This window comes from Cucurbita moschata, unplaced genomic scaffold (genome assembly GCF_002738365.1).
Source record: "Cucurbita moschata cultivar Rifu unplaced genomic scaffold, Cmos_1.0 Cmo_Scf00025, whole genome shotgun sequence".
Lineage (NCBI taxonomy): Eukaryota > Viridiplantae > Streptophyta > Magnoliopsida > Cucurbitales > Cucurbitaceae > Cucurbita > Cucurbita moschata.
Window position 1 is genome coordinate 479,043 of NW_019268541.1, and position 16,322 is coordinate 495,364.

Sequence of the window (16,322 nt, forward strand, 5' to 3'; positions counted from 1 at the left end):
AAAAAAAAAAAAAAAAAAAAGAAGGAAGGAAAAAGAAAGACGGCAAGATAGCTCAAATAAAGCTTCAGCATTAAGGTTTCAAAATGTAGGCAAGCAGATAAAATAAAATAGAAATGAACCTGTCAAATAATTATTAGTAATAAGTGAATACAGAAAACAAACTGATGAAATATGTGGAGGATTTAAGCGGTGTCATATCATCCCCACACATGAGAACAATTATATTTTTTTTATTAAAGAAAAAAAAGGGATCAGCATACTTGCAATTAATAAATCTTGTTTTGTGATATATGTTGAGTTACTACTTGTCAATTTCATGAATACATGATGATAATTATTAATATTATTTAAGAGCCTTTTGTCATTTGAAATATTTTTTCCTACAATTTTTTCATTGAAAGGTAATGTATGAAACTCAACGACTTAACACCATTTAACACCATTAAACTCATACAAAAAGTAGCGCATTTACACAACCAGACCATCACTTCTAGGTAAGAGTCAACCAGCGTTTCCTCCTCTCAAGTAATCTGTGAAAGACAGGAAAAGAGTTCCAGATCTCACCTGAGCAATGTGTGGAAGGCACCTTGGGCTGGACAAGATTCGTTTTACTCTAGGGGTTGGGGTGACTATCTCTCCAGCATCATCCAAGTCCGAATGTGCAGATACCATGCTATGTAAAATGGACAATGCTGTTTCACCAATCTAGACAAGAAAGTCATTATATCAAGATATCAGCGGAGAGAAAGAGAGGTTGCAAACAGCAGCAACACACTCAATAAATTGCTCGAGTGTAAGGTTCTGAAAGCAGCCTATCAATGAATGTTATCTGGGCAGAGACGAATTTCAACGTATCCCAATTAATCTAAAATAAAAACCCAATAATCTCAAAGGAAAAATAACTGGGCAGGGGAAAAAAGCTAGAACCAAGGTATTTAGCAGGAAGACTGGAAAATAGCCTTAGGGTCCAGAAAACAGATTGATGCAACAAAAGGATTCTCAACGTGTAATATAGCGAAACCTTAACTTTAATAAACATGTATGCAGACAATAAATATGCATACATATACCTGAGCTGGTGTGAGAACGGGAACTCGAACAGCTAATGCCCATCGCAGTTCACGTATATCACGCAATCTCTTCCAGTCTAGCATTCCAGAGGCCCAGCACCGTGTTGTCCAATCAATAGCTTTCTTTGACCACAGCCTTCTAATGGCATCCTTCTCCAATGGCCCAACTTTTGCATTCTCTTTGTCAATAAACATCCACTCTTTGAGAGGTTCCATAAAAGCGGTGGCGGCAAGCAAATTAGACTCTAAAGGAATAGCAGTCCTCTCTGAGGCTTCATGAACCACTGTCAGCAGATCAACAGCTAATACACAACCTCCAACCAAAACACATGCCTCTACATTTGATAATACCTTCATTAATGCCTGCATGCAAAGTTAATATAAGTGATAAAAATATCTTTATAAAATCTAAAGATAATATTAATCTTCCTGAAATTGTTCTGTGCTAGCTTGGTCCCAAGATCCAAAACAGTGGATTCCATAATTTTGGAAGGGAGGTAACTGAACAAACGAAGATAGTGAAATTTTTTCCCTCTACGATAATTCATGGTCTTTGAAAATAAGTATATCACTCAAGGGAGCAGGGGAAGTGGGACAGGGGGAAGGGTTTTGAGCATTTGTGCACCTTCAAAAGAAGAAGAAGACGATGCCTCAAAGCTCTATCATCTGTTCGATCCAAGAGAACTGTTATATGAGCAGTGCCTTCAAATGGACCAATTGTTTGATGATGCTGTTCATAGACAATTGACATAGCTCTTGCACATAGCTCTCTAACAGAAGAGCCTCCACCTCCTCCAAAACCATCCAGTCTTCCCATATCACACCAATCATCAGATGCACCCAATTCATCAGGAACGGTGCCATCTACTGTGAGCCCCATGTCCGCATCACATAAGAATCTATGATAGAGTGCTCTAAAGAAAGCAACTGGGTCACGGAGTGGAAAATCCTGAACCCTGCCAGTACTGCTGCTTTCAAGCAACAAACGCAAATAATACTGACCTACACAAACCTCTTTAGACAAACTAGGATAGCTAACTAAGAACTCAGAATAGTTCCAAGAAATTTTTGGTAGGCTATCTTGACCAGTCATACTTTTTCCAACAGGGGTGACCCCAGGTACAATATCTTCAGACCGTTCTTTCTCAACATCTAATTTATGAACCTCAGCTTGCAATGCCCCACGTAGTTCTTGTCTTGTGCGCTCGTTCCAAATCAAATCAGCCCGATTATGATCAAGGCTAAAAGCTCGCCAAAATTCAGGCCAATTACAGAGTAGCCTGCCAGATCCAACAGGAGTGTTCTCCACAACAACCTGAGCTGGAGCAGGAAGTCCCAACTCTTGATTGGCATCAGCACAGTCAATATTTGGTTCTGATGCCTCATTTGTGTTAGTACTTGGAACGTCAATTGAAGAAGGAATAACAGATTGATCATGTTGGGCTAACCCGGAAATATCACCGATGACACTGTCACTCGGATGAGCAACAGATGTTTGAATGGTTGAAACCGTACCAGCATTTGACTGGCTCGAGCGATCACCAATCTCAAAATTATTATGTGGCAAATTTTGATCTTGAGATGTTATCACTCTACCTGTACGGCCTCTCCTCTGGAGCAAGCGTCTCTGTCGTCTACTATATGATCTTTCCTGATTTGACTCCTCATGCAGGACTCCATCAGATCGTGTGTGTAAATATGCAACAAGCCCAGGAGGCAAAACTCTAGATAAAAAATCTAAAGCAGGTTGATAGGAGTCTGCCCATAGAGCAACTAACTGCCGACTAACCTCACGTCTCTCACCAGCAGGAAGGAAAAATGCATGTGACAAATGCCTTAGTATAGCACCATCTCGTAAAGCAGCATCACGCATTGACTCTGCTGCAATTGCATCTTCTTCTGCAATTGTGCGCATTATCACAGCCACGGTTTCTCTTACACTTTCAGCTGGATGTCCAAAGAGTGCAAACAAGCGACGCTTGAGGCCAGCCACTTGTCGTAATAATTCAACAAAAACTGGATATTGAGTGGTTTCACCATGTGGTTCACATATCATAGCATCAAGAACTTCAACAACAGCCATGGAAAGCAAAGGAGAAATAGACATTGGCTTCAGTCTGTTGACAAGAATAACCACATAACCTTGATGAGCAAACAACACTGACTTGGTATGCATGATTGTAGCATGCCGCTCTCCTTTAGAATCTGTCAACAGATTTGAATCTCCAGGCCCACCACCAATAAGCACTGCAATTAGGCCTGCAGCTTCAGCCGCTACACCCTCAGAACCATTTCTAAGCAAACCCATTATCCTCCCAACAGCAGCAGGAAATGACATCACATGTGAGGCTGCACTTGTTGATGCTAATAATCGACGTAAACATGAGATGAAGCCCATTACAGTTGCAGCTGCTTTAGGTGAAGGAGGTGGCAATGGAGGGGACTCGGGAGGAAGATTTGGTGCAGCTGGAAGCATCGTGATCAAGGCCATGAGGGTCACCTCTGGTACTTCAATATTGGAAGGAACTCCACTGTAATGTATACATGCATTAAACTCCCTTATTCTACGCCAAAGTTTAGCTCTTGATCCAGGTATAGAACCACTTTCAGCCACGGCATCTTTAGCAGCTGCTGCCAAGTGCTTCAAATGCATGGATGCATTTTCCAAATCAATGGCAGATTGTTGTTGGCCCAATTGTAGGTGGACTCTTCCACAAGGTGGATCGATACGGTGACCAGGCATTGTTAGCCTAGGTAACACAGGTACTGGGTACTGACCCTAAAGGTAACCATCAGAAATGAAAATAGACAACATTAAGTTACCCATGAATCCAACATAAATATCCATTATGGATGCTAAATAGCAAAACAAAATGAAGATAAATACATCATCTACCTACTTCTGTTTGCAATACATCCCGAATGGCTGCAAGTAAGTTATCCCGAGATGTACTGGCATACACCTGTTTTTCATGCCATGTCCATTAAAAGTTCATAAAACAATATTAATCTAAAAATTTAAAAGGCAAGCTCACATGAACAGGACATCCATCGTTGAATTCAATTGCAAACATCTGGGGCTCCTCAGCAAACCGCACAAGGGCGCTGACAGCAGATAAAGGACGAACTGTAACCGCCTGTACACAAAAGTTATGATGATTTACAAAATTTCATCAGACATGCAATATACATGTGTAATCATGCTGAATGGTTGCCCTAACATTTCTGTTCACGTTTTTTTGATCATTTTCCCTTTTGAATTTGTGATATGAAAATAGGTAGCCTATGAATTGATTATGAATCCAATACCTATTGTCATTATATTACCAAATTTGACTGAAGAAACAAACCAGAAATCTGAAATCAGGATGTGTCCATTATGTAGAATGTAGACATGAGCATCAAAATTGTTTGAGTAAAATATAGTCGATATCCATAACAATTATTAAATCAAGATTAATTAATTATTAACTTCTATTAAAAAATCCCTCTTTATTGAAAAAAAAAAAGTTTAATAAATTAATACTTGGATAAAACAAATTTTTAAACAATTGTTGTATCAACTAAATAAAAATTACTAATTTATATTTCAATTGTTGTAAATGTGCTAAACCAATCAATTCAAATCACTTCACATTCAGAATATTTAAAAATGAAATAGGAATTTCAATATCAACATATTTTATTTATTAATCAACTCAATTTAGTAGGGGCAACGAATAAAGAAGTGGGCTTATTAAGAGCCATTCAAATGAAATGTAAATGGGATAACAATCCAGTAACTTGGAAAGGCAAAGTAACAGGTAGTTACTATTCGTACGACAGGTAGTTTTACTATTCTAACCCGATGAGGGTACATGAGCAGGTAGTTTACTGACCCAGCCCGAAAGGGTGTAGAGACAGGTAGTTTTACTGTTCTACCCTGATGTGGGCACATGAGTAGGTAGTTACTGTTCTAATCTGAAACGGGCATTGTGACAAGTAATTTACTAATCTTAGGAACATGTAGATGTTGCCCGACACCATTTGGGAGAATCTACTGTTTTGAGCTTAGTAGGTAGATAGGTATGGAGTACAGCCACCTTTAGAACGAAAGGGGCTCTTCCACACCGAAGAGTAGTACCTTAGGGCCTTTTCATGGCCACAGTGACTCCAAGCGCTTTTTGCGCAAGACTAATAAAGGTCCTAGACATACATGAAACCTAGAGCCAAGAAAAAATAGAAAACCTCTAGGTTGTGAACCTGAGAGGGATTGAGTACTCCTTAAAGGAGGTATGCTGAGGGTAGTTGTACATTGACCTACCAAGTTCGGTATAGCCGTTTAGCCATAGTTTGGGCGATCGTTAAAAATAGTTATGAGCACATAGCTTAAGTTTCCGTGTATAGGATTAAGTCCGACAAGAGCCTACAAGTACGGTCAATTTTTTTAGTGGCAAGTTTTATACGATCAGGTTAATGATATGGACTACATCCAGCGCCACTCTTTTTCTGTGTAGCAACCACTTCTCTGCCAACAGCAAGAGGACAACATTCATCATCTCTTGTGGAATTCTAGCTTTTACATTCTATTTGGACTAGATGGTTGAAGACCTTCAGTGTGCAACTGGCCTGAAGGACAGATAGCTTCTCTATGATTGAGAAAGTTTTCATGAGTAGGGCCAAGTGTTAGAGGCAAGCACGCTTCATCTCTATTGTTTGGAGCATTTGACTTGAGAGGACTAAGAGGATTTTAGAGAGGTTGAAAGATCTAGGGAGGAGGTTTAATGCCTCTTTCAGGGCATCTACTAATAAACTCTTTTGTAATTATGATCTTGGCATGATTTTGTGGGATTGGAGTCCTGTTATTGGATAGTAAGGAGAAAATTTGAAATTCATCATATTTATTAATATGATAAACCACATCATATCTCTTACATAATCAAGATCTTGAAACTATCCTTCAAAGGCCTTGATAAAGAATTAAAGTTTCATGCTTGAAGGCGTATAACTTATAGAAGCTTCTTGCACAAAGGGAAGATGGTTGTGAGGGTGACCGTGAGTAAAAACAATAATTTCATAGGAGCTGATTCACAGGGAAAAATCAAGTATAATAATAATGGTAATCCCAATTCCCAACGTAAACTTTGATGGACAGGTGAGCAGAAAATCCATGAGAACTAAGCAAGATAGCAGTACAAGAAGTAATGAACTGTTCAAATTGATGACACACTAATTAAAAAACAAAAAGCTAAATGTTTGTCCACTTACTTCATAATTTTCTGGGCGTCTTTCAACTATTGAGACTTTTGTAAGAATGAGTTGACGAGACACAGCATCACCATGTTCACCAAGTCCTCCTTTAGGGCCGACTCCCAAACTCAATCCTGGAACATTTAAAGTTCCATGTGCAGCAGACCGCAGTCTTGTAACAGACCAGCCACCGCATGGGGTTTCATCAGCTCCAACAGCCTCTTTTGCTAGATTTAATACATTTTTTCAAATGAGCTATAAATATAAACAAGCGGAATTTTAAAAAACAATGGAAAAAGTACATATAAGATGGGAAATGGTTCAATTAATTACCCCTTCGATTTATGTACTCCATCACAGTGAGAGATTGTGAACTATCCACTGAAAGTGACAACCCTACCATGGATTTTGCTGTTTTCGTCTACAATAAAGTAGACTTCAAATTAGAAATTCTTATACATGTTAAACCTCTCAGGGTAATTGTTTTGGTCATTCCTCCCTGATGAACAACCTCAGATTTACACAAACTGCTAGCCAACAAGATGCCAAAATTAAGAGTTATGCAACAGTGAGTTTTTAACCTACCAAAATTGAGATGATTGCACTGTTTGAAGTACCAGAAGAAGCTTGAAAGGCTTTCGATTTCCTTCCGTATAAAGGGCATAGAACAAAACCACCAAATTCAGCACTTCTTTTCCCATAAGCATCAGGTAGAATTATAATTGCAGGAGAGCTCATATCTCTAAAGTCCAAGCACCAACGAAGTTCTCCGGATCCTACGTCTAGTAGCTCGACTCCAACATTAGAAACTTTTAATTTCTGTAAAAGCAAGCAGACATAATGCCAAACCATTCAGCAACTGAAGCTAATCAACACAATAGGCGTGGGCATGTGAACGGAATTACTAGTAGTCATACACAAAAGCCCTTATCAATAGTCTCATCATTTTGATTCAGCTCTTCTATAGCCGACAAGAAAAGTATAACGACAGCAGCAAACATCTAATTTTTCCCAAGTTAAAGACAAGGTAAACACAACTTTCTTTCAGTTTCTTGAATCAGGTATTCTTAACCATTGGTTGCAGCCTAAGAGGTGTACATTGAGCTAGAAGAGTTCCTTGACACAATTGCAATGTTTAAACATTTATTTTTATTAAAAAGAATAAAGAAAAATGGTAAATAGCAAATAGTTCGCCACTCTATTCTGGATTCAGGCAAAGGAGGAAACTTACAAAGGGAACCCACTCCGAGCTTCGTCGCCGAAGATGAAGCACCGAAAACTCAGCAACCGGGGCCAATCTATTCCACCTAATTCTGTGCAACGCCGTTAATATACTCGCTCTGTATTTGGAAGAGAACTTCATCCCCTTGAACTTTCCGCGCCCATCCGTGCGAACACTGATGTTAAACTCGTTCGAATTGTCATCTCGCCCAATAATCGGCGTGGCACCCTCGTAGTCATTGGCGACATCGTATGAATTGGTCACCGCAAGTGTGGAAGGGTCTAATGTAATGATTGAAGCGGCCGAAATGCATAGAATCCGCTTGTAGCGGCCACGCCACGAGTGCTTAATAACCAAATAGCGCGCCAAGTATTCTGGCTCTTCGGGAGGCGCAGAATTGGAAGAATGAGCAGCGGATTGTTCCATCGAAGGAAGACGAGCAGGAGCTGGCCGAAAATCAGACGTAAGCCGGTTCACAGATTCGATATTGGCAAGGTAAGCAAGAGTATGGGCAGGAGGCACATTGCTAGATCGTAGAGAGAACCAGAGTCCCGCGCCGGATTGGACAGATGCAGCCGCCGACGGGCTTCTATGAGACCGAGACTGATTCGCCCCCAGCTCTGACGGTTATATATCCAACTCTCCAGCTTTGAATTGAACAAACAAAACCCTAATGAACTTTAATCATAAAAGAATATTCTGCAAAAAGAAATTGATCAGCCGAAATCCGTGAAATTGATCATGCAAATAGTAGAAGGGCATTTGATTCCCTCGATTGAATTCGATGAAGACTTATCATCAGACAACCAATTGTAAATTACTTGAGAAAGAATTTAGCCCGATCGTCGGAGGAGGAGGAGGAGGAGGAGGAGGAGGAGGAAGAAAACCCGAAAACAGGTCGGAACGATTGTTCCCAACGTTGAGAGGCACCACTGTCAGTTGGACACCAAAATTGAGGTCGAGGTTATCGTCACCTGTCAGTGACCATCTAAGAACGTGGCATCAATCCGATTGTTGAATGTGTTTAATCTAAGCCGTTGGTTCGCGGGACGCAACGCAATTAAATCCATCCCCTTGATTGAGGGATTTACTTAGCGATGTGAAATTACGAAGTCAACTGCCTCGGATGGTAATGGTAACATTATAATAAATTGAGGATGAGGAACATTTTTATTATAATATCCTCGATTCGATATACTTTTATTTGACAAAAAAGAGGCGTATCTAGAAGAAAAATACTGATGTAATTCAACTCAAGAAGGGAAAAAAAAATGATGATAATTCAACGCCTTTTTTAGATTCATAATATTCTTTTTAAAACCCTAAATTTTATTCTCACAATTTAATCTCTTTTCACGTCCATAAACTAAAAAACAAAAAAAAAAACAAAAAGAAACTTCTTGGCGTCGCCCGGACTCGAACCGGAGACCTTCAGTGTGTTAGACTGACGTGATAACCAACTACACCACGACACCAGATGTGAACATGCTTTGATTTCCAAATATACCTTTACATTTTAAGTATTAGTTCTCTCCACCATATCTCCACCTTAGCTATGGTGGAGAGGTAGACCACTTAGTTGAATGATGAGAAATAATTTTAAAAAGTAATAAATGGAAATTTTTCACAACAATTCACTTGGAGTTATATTTATGCCCATCTCTTTTCCAATTCGACTCACTTTCATCTTTCACGTGAGAACGATACAGGGTTACTGAGATCAATATCGGATAAGTAATTTTTTTACACCATCGTAACTTTGTATTATATAAATATGAGTGTGGTAAATCTTGTGATTTCATAATGCTTTATTTGAAGGTCATACTGTTTGATATCAAAATTAGCGATAAAATTTCTATATAATCATTCCCATATATATTTTATTATTTGAAGGTTGAAGTTTTTTTTTTTTCTTTTTTCCTTTCTTCGTCTATATAAATGGTACGCAAAGAAGACACAACATAAACAAATCTAAATGAAGTAGTAGAGATAGCTGTGGTAAAGGCAATAGCAAAAGTACGAGTCTTCGTTAATCACCTACCAATAGAGACTACCGGAGAAGGTCCTCAATTTCTTTAGGAGGTAACCAAAGCAACATACCAAAAAAAAAAAAAAAAAAAATAATAATAATAATAATAATAAAATCTTATCCTATTTTTTAAAAATGGGGGTTTTTAGATGAGTGTCCGAATTTGTAAATTTAATTATATTAATATTTCAATATTTGAATAATCCGAATCAGATTATTATTTTTTTAATTCTTTTGAAAATTAATATTGAATTTCATATTGATGTATGAGTTACCAAATATACTTCGAAGGGTTTTGTTGTCGTCCGGTCAGTGTTCCTTTTATGGTTATTTCCTCTGGTAATTCTGGCGAAGTTAGCTCCAATCCAATTCCATGGCCTGCAAATCTCTCGTTGCACACAGATTTCATAACTTATCCATTGTCTCTTCCCTTTACAACGCTTCGAAGATTTCCCGGACGACGTATCCAATGTTGTCTACATTTCGACCAGCAGTAACCCGCTCGATATCGGTCGCCGCCGGCAGCTTCTCTTGGGACGACGTTGTGCACATTTCTTTACCATCAAGCTTTCAGGACGATCCTTCAGATCTGACGGGCTATTTCGAGAAGGTCAAGCTCTGCAATCGTGGATCAGTACGTCTCTTTCTCCTTTTCTTGTTTGGATGTACAACCTAAAGATACAAGGTTATTCATGCTAGGATTATTCGCGTTTATAAATAATGAATATAATGAATAGTATCTTCATCGATAGGAGAAGGCCCTCCCGGAGAAAACTAAAAGTAAAACTCTGAGAACTTACATTCAAAGTGGGCAATATCACACCACCATTGTTGAGAGTCGTGATTCCTAACATGGTATTAGAGTCATTCCAATAGAATCCTCAAGTGTCGAACAAAGAAGTTGTGAGTCCCGAAAATGCAGTCAAAGGTGACTCAAATGTCGAACAAATAGTGTACTCGCATTGTTACAAGGTATTTAAGGGAAAATCAAAAGTAAAACATCCGAATAAAGTGGACAATATTTGGAGAGTCGTTCCTTGTCTGTCTGTTTGAATGTTTTAAATTGAGTAAATTTTCTTACAGGATACGCAATCTGAATTTCTCCCGTTTGTCATCGACAACCAAATTGTTGGCTACGTGCACCATGGGTGAGGCTCCTGTGTTCTGTCTGGACAACGTTACGTATGTTGAAGATATGATCCATCTGTGTTGCCAATTCTTACTTGCCTTCATTTCATCAAAATTAGCCTGTGCGCAGTTGCAATATACTGTGGATAGGCTCAATTGATCGTTTTGATGTACTTCATGCAGTTTCGCTAAACACCTGAAGCAGTATCCGAATGTCTTTATCTTCCCCCGAGATGATTGTGGTCAATTGGGCGCTTACTTAACCTTGCATGAATCGTTGAAGACACCTGAAGATAGGACGCATGCAGTTGGAGATGTAGTTAAGTGTTTGGGTGAAGAAGTCATTCCAGGTACACGGAATGAGGTACTGCTTGTGATTCCAAATTTAAACCGATGATTGCATTACTTTTCAGTGTCTTTCTGTTTGCAATCGTTGCATAGAAAGAAAGAAAAAAATCGCCATCTTCTGTTTAATGCTCAAATAAACTTGTCCTTTTTAGATAGTTAATTTTTGAACTAGACAGTACTTCATGTGGCTAACTGTGGATAACCATGAACTCTGTCAGCTATACCCTGTTACTTCGTCCTTTGGTGCGTCAAGCTTCTTCTCACTCGAACGAGCTGCGGCTCCTTATTTTGGAATAAAGGTGCGAATGTTCCCCTTTTACAGCTTTGTGGAAATTTATAATTTTTTGTTCTAACTCCTGAAACGCACTTTGGAAGCTATGTTTTGATCCTGCTTTTAGTTTGGCCCTTGAGCATAGCAGGCCATTTGATTTGTTGAATCTGTTTACACACGTTTGGTTGTTTGGTCCAAGTAAAATTGGAGCCATTATATTTATTGTCATTCTGAATACAAAAGCAAGATTTGAAATAACTGATGATTTTGCAAACAACTTTCTGGTGCTAAAATTTAGCACCAGAAAAGCTTAAGAGGGTAGTTTCTTAATATATACTTGCAGGTTAAGTGAAACTTTTTGAAGGGTTATATAGAATCTCCCTCAATGCTATGGTGTAAATGGAAAATTCCTTTTGAGTAGGGTAAAGCATACGTCACTTGTAGGTTGTAGCAGTTCTCTGGTGTTGTTCACACATGGCTGATTTACTTACAAAAGAAGAGCCCAGACATTGAAGTGAAATTTATTGTTGAATGTGCATGTCGGAGATGGAAACTGGCTACTTGGTTGTAAATAGCTGAAAGTTCTACTACTCCACTACTTGGTTTCTCTAACTTTTGTCTGCCTTATCGTGGTGCGTTTCCTAGCACAGGTTTATGGAGTTCATATGAATGGTTATGTTGAGAGGGAGGGAGAAAAGTTTTTGTGGGTTGCGAAAAGGAGTCAAACAAAGCCAACTTTTCCTGGAATGTTGGATCATTTAGTGGCTGGAGGGCTGGTACGTAATAAGTAATAGCTAACTGTTGCAAGTTTCCTTACATGTGCTTCTGTCACGTGAAAATGTGAAAAATGATGACTATTCTGTTTTTCTTCATGATTGGATGATCTCTGGGTGTTAGTTCCCTTATTCTTTTTCGTTTCTTCTTTTAGATGTTTGTAGTTATATAGATACTTTCCAGTAGGTATCATTTAGCCTTCAAACCTTCTTTCAATTTGGTTCATAATATTTTCAAAGTTTTAAGTAATAATACCCTTTAGATATCAAAATATTTCAACGAAGTCCATGTCCCTACTTGATAATTCGTTGAAATTGAAAAAGGAATGGTGAAATGAAATTTTAAAATATTACTTTCTGTGAGAAAAAGTCGTTTGAATGTTAAATATCCATCTCATCCCATTTAACTAAAAAATTCGACCTCCCTATTTATTAAAGATAAGATATATATTTAGAATTGAAAAAGAACGTAACTTATATATAAAAAATATTTCGACGCCATATCACCCTTGTTTTATTAATTTCATTCATTTATTGAATAAGGACTTGATCGAACATTTTGATACCTTGAGAGATGTAAACTTTAGAGGCTGACTTATATATTTAACCTTTCTGGCATGTAGTATTACATCCTGGCTCCTGCTATGATGAATCAGAATCTGTTTGTGTTTCAGCCAATATGTATGTCTAGTTTGTTAATCTTAGTTTATGTATGCAACAATTATTGATGTTTACTTTGTTTGGGTAATAAAGTTGAATAAGTTAAATAACAAATTAGACAAGATTTTGATACTACAAATTTCTTGACGAGTTACAACTTATTAATAAATTTCTAGTTATACAACAGTGGAAACGTCTATACCTACGGATTTGAAAACATAGTTGTGCAACCCTTGATAATAATCAGAGGAAAAAGAGATGAGGAGATATAAAGTTAGAACTATGCCCTTGAGTGCTGAATACCGTACTTCTTGTGCCTTTATAGCTAGCCCCTGACATTTTGATAGTGACAGCCTCAGGGCATCCCTTGTGGGGAGAATGTGATGAAGGAATGTGAGGAGGAAGCAGGCATACCGAGATCAATATCAAAAGGGTAATTCCCTTGCAAGAATTTGAATATAATTTCTCACCAATATAACCTTCGTGTATTACATGGTTGTGGTAAGCCTGGTGGCTTCACATAATGCTTTTGTTTTAGGGCCATACCAGTTGGTGCCATTTCATATACAGACATCAAAGGTTTTAGTTACAAGCGAGATGTTCAATTCTGTTACGATTTAAAGCTTCCTGAAAGCTTTATACCGGAGAATCAAGGTTAGCTAATTTGATACATTTTTGTTTACATGGAAATTCAATGTTTAACTAACAAGATATATTACGTTGTATTAATCTAGACTAGCTCCTAACGACTCTCTTTCTTTGTCTGAGCGCCGGTGTATATATTCTGCATCATATTGTTTTATTATTTTGTTTCACTACAAGTTTTTGTCTAACTAGCTCGAACTTTTGTCAGATGGGGAGGTTGAAGGATTCATGTTGTTGCCTGTGACAAATGTTGCAAATGTGATTCGGAGGACACAGTTATTCAAGCCTAATTGTACTCTTGTCATTATCGATTTCCTATTTCGACACGGGTACTATATACTTTCTTCTCTGAATATACCTTTGTTACACAGCCATTATTTGATTTAGTTATAACTCCAAGTGTACGTCTTGGTTGTTAACATTTGTGGTTCAACCAAATTGTCATGAGTACAATCTTTTCTAAACCACATAGAATGTATTTGATTGGTGATCTAACAACTGGATGAAAATACTTTATACCTCTACTTCTCAGGGTATCCTTAATGAGTCTACAGTTGTTTGTATTCATGCGTTTAAAAACTTGCAGGTACATTAATCCCGAAAGTTCGGGGTACTTGGAGCTACTGCAGAGTTTGAGAAGTGGGACCTGCTTCTGATAAAACAATTCGTCCAATACGTTGATGATAGAAAAATCAGGTTAATTTGTTTCAATATCGAATCTGGATTGTTACATACTGTTTATTGTTTTTGCAGAACTTTCTTGTTCACTAGATGTATTTGTGAAGCCAAACAAACTCTGTTTGGTACATCTATTAAATGAAAACACATTAACAAAAGTACACCTGAAAGCCCACTACATGGAAACAATTTGAATCATGAACTCCCCAGCCACTATAAACACACTACACTTCACACTGACTTGCATTATTCACTTACATTTCTAACCCAAGATTTGACTGAGAACTATTGAATATCAAAAGCCCAGGATTTCACCAAGAACTTGAAGCAACTGGAGGTGTGCAGTTAAGTGAGGGAAGTGTCCATTAGTGTTAATAACTCTCACTGTGCAACTGCCCTTGATTTGCTTCTGCATAAAGATGGCAACCGAGGCAGGGGCGGCAACGTCGGTTTTAGTGTGTAGGATGGTGCATGGAATGTCGACCTTTTCAAGAATCCCCCTCTCATCCACTCCGAACACTGTCTTAGCCAAGGACACTGCAACTTCAGGCCTCATCTCATGCAAGCATTTCCGCAACCTGCTCAGTGACAGAGGATCAGCTTCGTCTACAACCAGAGAAGAAAACTGTGTGGCCCAATTTTCGTAGTTGGCTTCCATATTTGCTATCATTTGCTCGATGTCCGATTGGTCGAAGCCGCCTTCATAGTCTTCTGTATTTATATACCTAACACAATGATTAATATGTTGTTAGAACTTAGAACTTTGGAGCAGAAAGAATTACATTTCAGAACCGTTTTTAAGCAACTCAGCCCTTTTCACCTTGCTTTCAAGAATACATTCATCAAATTGATTCGCTCTTATAGTATAGGGGGAATTACAGAAACAATGAAATAAAAATTGTATATTGTATTTATTACTTTGAAATTTACAAATATAATAGCATATAGAGATTGAAATTAACCAGAGGAATAAACAATTAAATAAACCCATTACATAATTGACTTAAAAGTTTGATGTTCAAATGTTTACTTTTACATAGTTGAACAGAAAAAAAAAATATAATGATGACATAGATAGATGCTAAAACATATGTTATATTATATATATAATAAATAATAATAATAATATTACATAAGCAGAACATAATGAAAATATTAAAGAGACAAACAATAATAATTAAAAAAAACAATTTTTTTAAAAAACCAATAATAATAAATAAAATAAAATAAGCAATAAAAGAACAAATACGTGCGGTCAAGGAACTCGAAATCTATTGGGCTCTGCCTCGGGCAGATTTAAAATCCAGCCGTCGATGAGTTTCCATATATATTATTCTTAAAAGTTTTTATTATTTAGTAATTAAATTTGACGTTGATATCAAAACCGACCTTAGCTCAGTTGGTAGAGCGGAGGACTGTAGTGGGTATCAAATCCTGAAGTAATCCTTAGGTCGCTGGTTCGAATCCGGCAGGTCGGATTTTTTTTTTTTTGTTTTTTTTTGTTTTTGTGTTTCTTTAAGAAGAAAAAAAATCCCTTTTTTGTACTTAAAAATCATGATTCATTTTCCTGTAACTTCATAAGATCCAATTTGACTTGAGATTTCTACTTCTAAGATTGAATAAGTTTGAGGGGAAAGAAGTATTATTTGACCATTTTTACCAAGACCCATGTGCCCATATGCCCACCAACACCTTACACAGGTTCAAAAGAATTTGTCGAAAAGACAAAGAATTGTTTGATTTTGAATTAAAATCAATAAAAATACCTGGGAGAAGAACAGAGCAGAATGAGTCTTTGAAACAGGTCAGGTCTTTTAGTGGAAGCAATGCAGCCAATAAGGCCAGACATGGAGTGGCCAAGGAAGATGGTGGAGGTGAGGCCAAGCTCATCAAGGAGAGCAATGAGATCTTCAGCAAAAGCATAATAGGAGGAGTACTTTTGAGGATCATACAAGTTGGGATCTTTGATGGAACCCCAAAATGTCCAATCAAAAACAACAACACGGTACTTCTGGCTCAGTTTCCCAACCATATTGTCCCATAATGACTGGTTGGTTCCGAACCCATGAGCCAAAACCATTGCTTCCCTCCCCGAACCCATTACCTTAGCGTTTAGGGCCATCGACAGTGGCCCATTTTCCACCATAACAACCATCGCACCAAGAAAGAAAGGACTAAGAATAAGATGAAGGCTTGTGTGTGAGTGTGTGGCTCAGCCTATGGCTGTCTTTATAGGGAATAGAGGGGTGGGGTTGCTTATACAAACTTA

At 37.9% G+C, this 16,322-nt stretch overlaps 3 protein-coding genes, 1 long non-coding RNA gene and 2 other non-coding genes across 6 annotated transcripts in view; 3 read left to right on the forward strand and 3 right to left on the reverse strand.

The window, feature by feature from the left end:
- The window catches only part of LOC111461830 (dnaJ homolog subfamily C GRV2), an 18,591-nt gene extending 10,118 nt beyond the window's left edge, over positions 1–8,473 (reverse strand). Inside the window, exons 1-9 of the mRNA XM_023105518.1 lie at positions 7,531–8,473; positions 6,885–7,118; positions 6,633–6,720; positions 6,318–6,526; positions 4,106–4,207; positions 3,971–4,033; positions 1,696–3,849; positions 1,071–1,433; positions 565–705 (exon numbers count right to left, since the gene is read on the reverse strand). Coding sequence (XP_022961286.1) covers positions 565–705; positions 1,071–1,433; positions 1,696–3,849; positions 3,971–4,033; positions 4,106–4,207; positions 6,318–6,526; positions 6,633–6,720; positions 6,885–7,118; positions 7,531–7,947 — 3,771 coding nt within the window. The 5' untranslated portion in view covers positions 7,948–8,473. The remainder of the gene's footprint in view (positions 1–564; positions 706–1,070; positions 1,434–1,695; positions 3,850–3,970; positions 4,034–4,105; positions 4,208–6,317; positions 6,527–6,632; positions 6,721–6,884; positions 7,119–7,530) is intronic.
- A 449-nt stretch (positions 8,474–8,922) lies between these two features.
- On the reverse strand, positions 8,923–8,996 carry TRNAV-AAC. Its single transcript has one exon. It is a non-coding gene; the product is annotated as a tRNA-Val (tRNA).
- Positions 8,997–9,873: 877 nt separating this feature from the next.
- Positions 9,874–14,099, forward strand: LOC111461857 (nudix hydrolase 20, chloroplastic-like). Its single transcript, XM_023105573.1, is given in 11 exon segments — positions 9,874–9,900; positions 9,902–9,922; positions 9,924–10,184; positions 10,634–10,698; positions 10,862–11,042; positions 11,245–11,325; positions 11,948–12,073; positions 13,084–13,163; positions 13,269–13,384; positions 13,584–13,704; positions 13,962–14,099. Coding segments are annotated over 11 exon segments (1,149 nt in total). The 3' UTR covers positions 14,032–14,099.
- Positions 14,100–14,102: 3 nt separating this feature from the next.
- On the reverse strand, positions 14,103–16,277 carry LOC111461858 (probable strigolactone esterase DAD2). Its single transcript, XM_023105574.1, has 2 exons — positions 15,820–16,277; positions 14,103–14,778 (listed from the first exon to the last, which is right to left on the reverse strand). The coding sequence occupies exons 1-2, from the start codon at positions 16,206–16,208 to the stop codon at positions 14,349–14,351; spliced, it is 819 nt and encodes a 272-aa protein (XP_022961342.1). The 5' UTR covers positions 16,209–16,277; the 3' UTR covers positions 14,103–14,348.
- On the forward strand, positions 14,722–15,014 carry LOC111461859. The gene is made up of 2 exons (XR_002713651.1): positions 14,722–14,797; positions 14,843–15,014. It is a non-coding gene; the product is annotated as an uncharacterized LOC111461859 (long non-coding RNA).
- Positions 15,438–15,531, forward strand: TRNAY-GUA. Its single transcript has 2 exons — positions 15,438–15,474; positions 15,496–15,531. It is a non-coding gene; the product is annotated as a tRNA-Tyr (tRNA).
- Positions 16,278–16,322: the final 45 nt, after the last annotated feature.

Bases quoted from the DNA above. Each gene is read 5' to 3' on its own strand.
- LOC111461858 (XM_023105574.1), bottom strand. From the start codon at position 16,208: ATGGTTGTTATGGTGGAAAATGGGCCACTGTCGATGGCCCTAAACGCT. The intron at 14,779-15,819 runs GTATTTTTATTG...TCATTGTGTTAG, and splicing joins CTGCTCTGTTCTTCTCCCAG to GTATATAAATACAGAAGACT.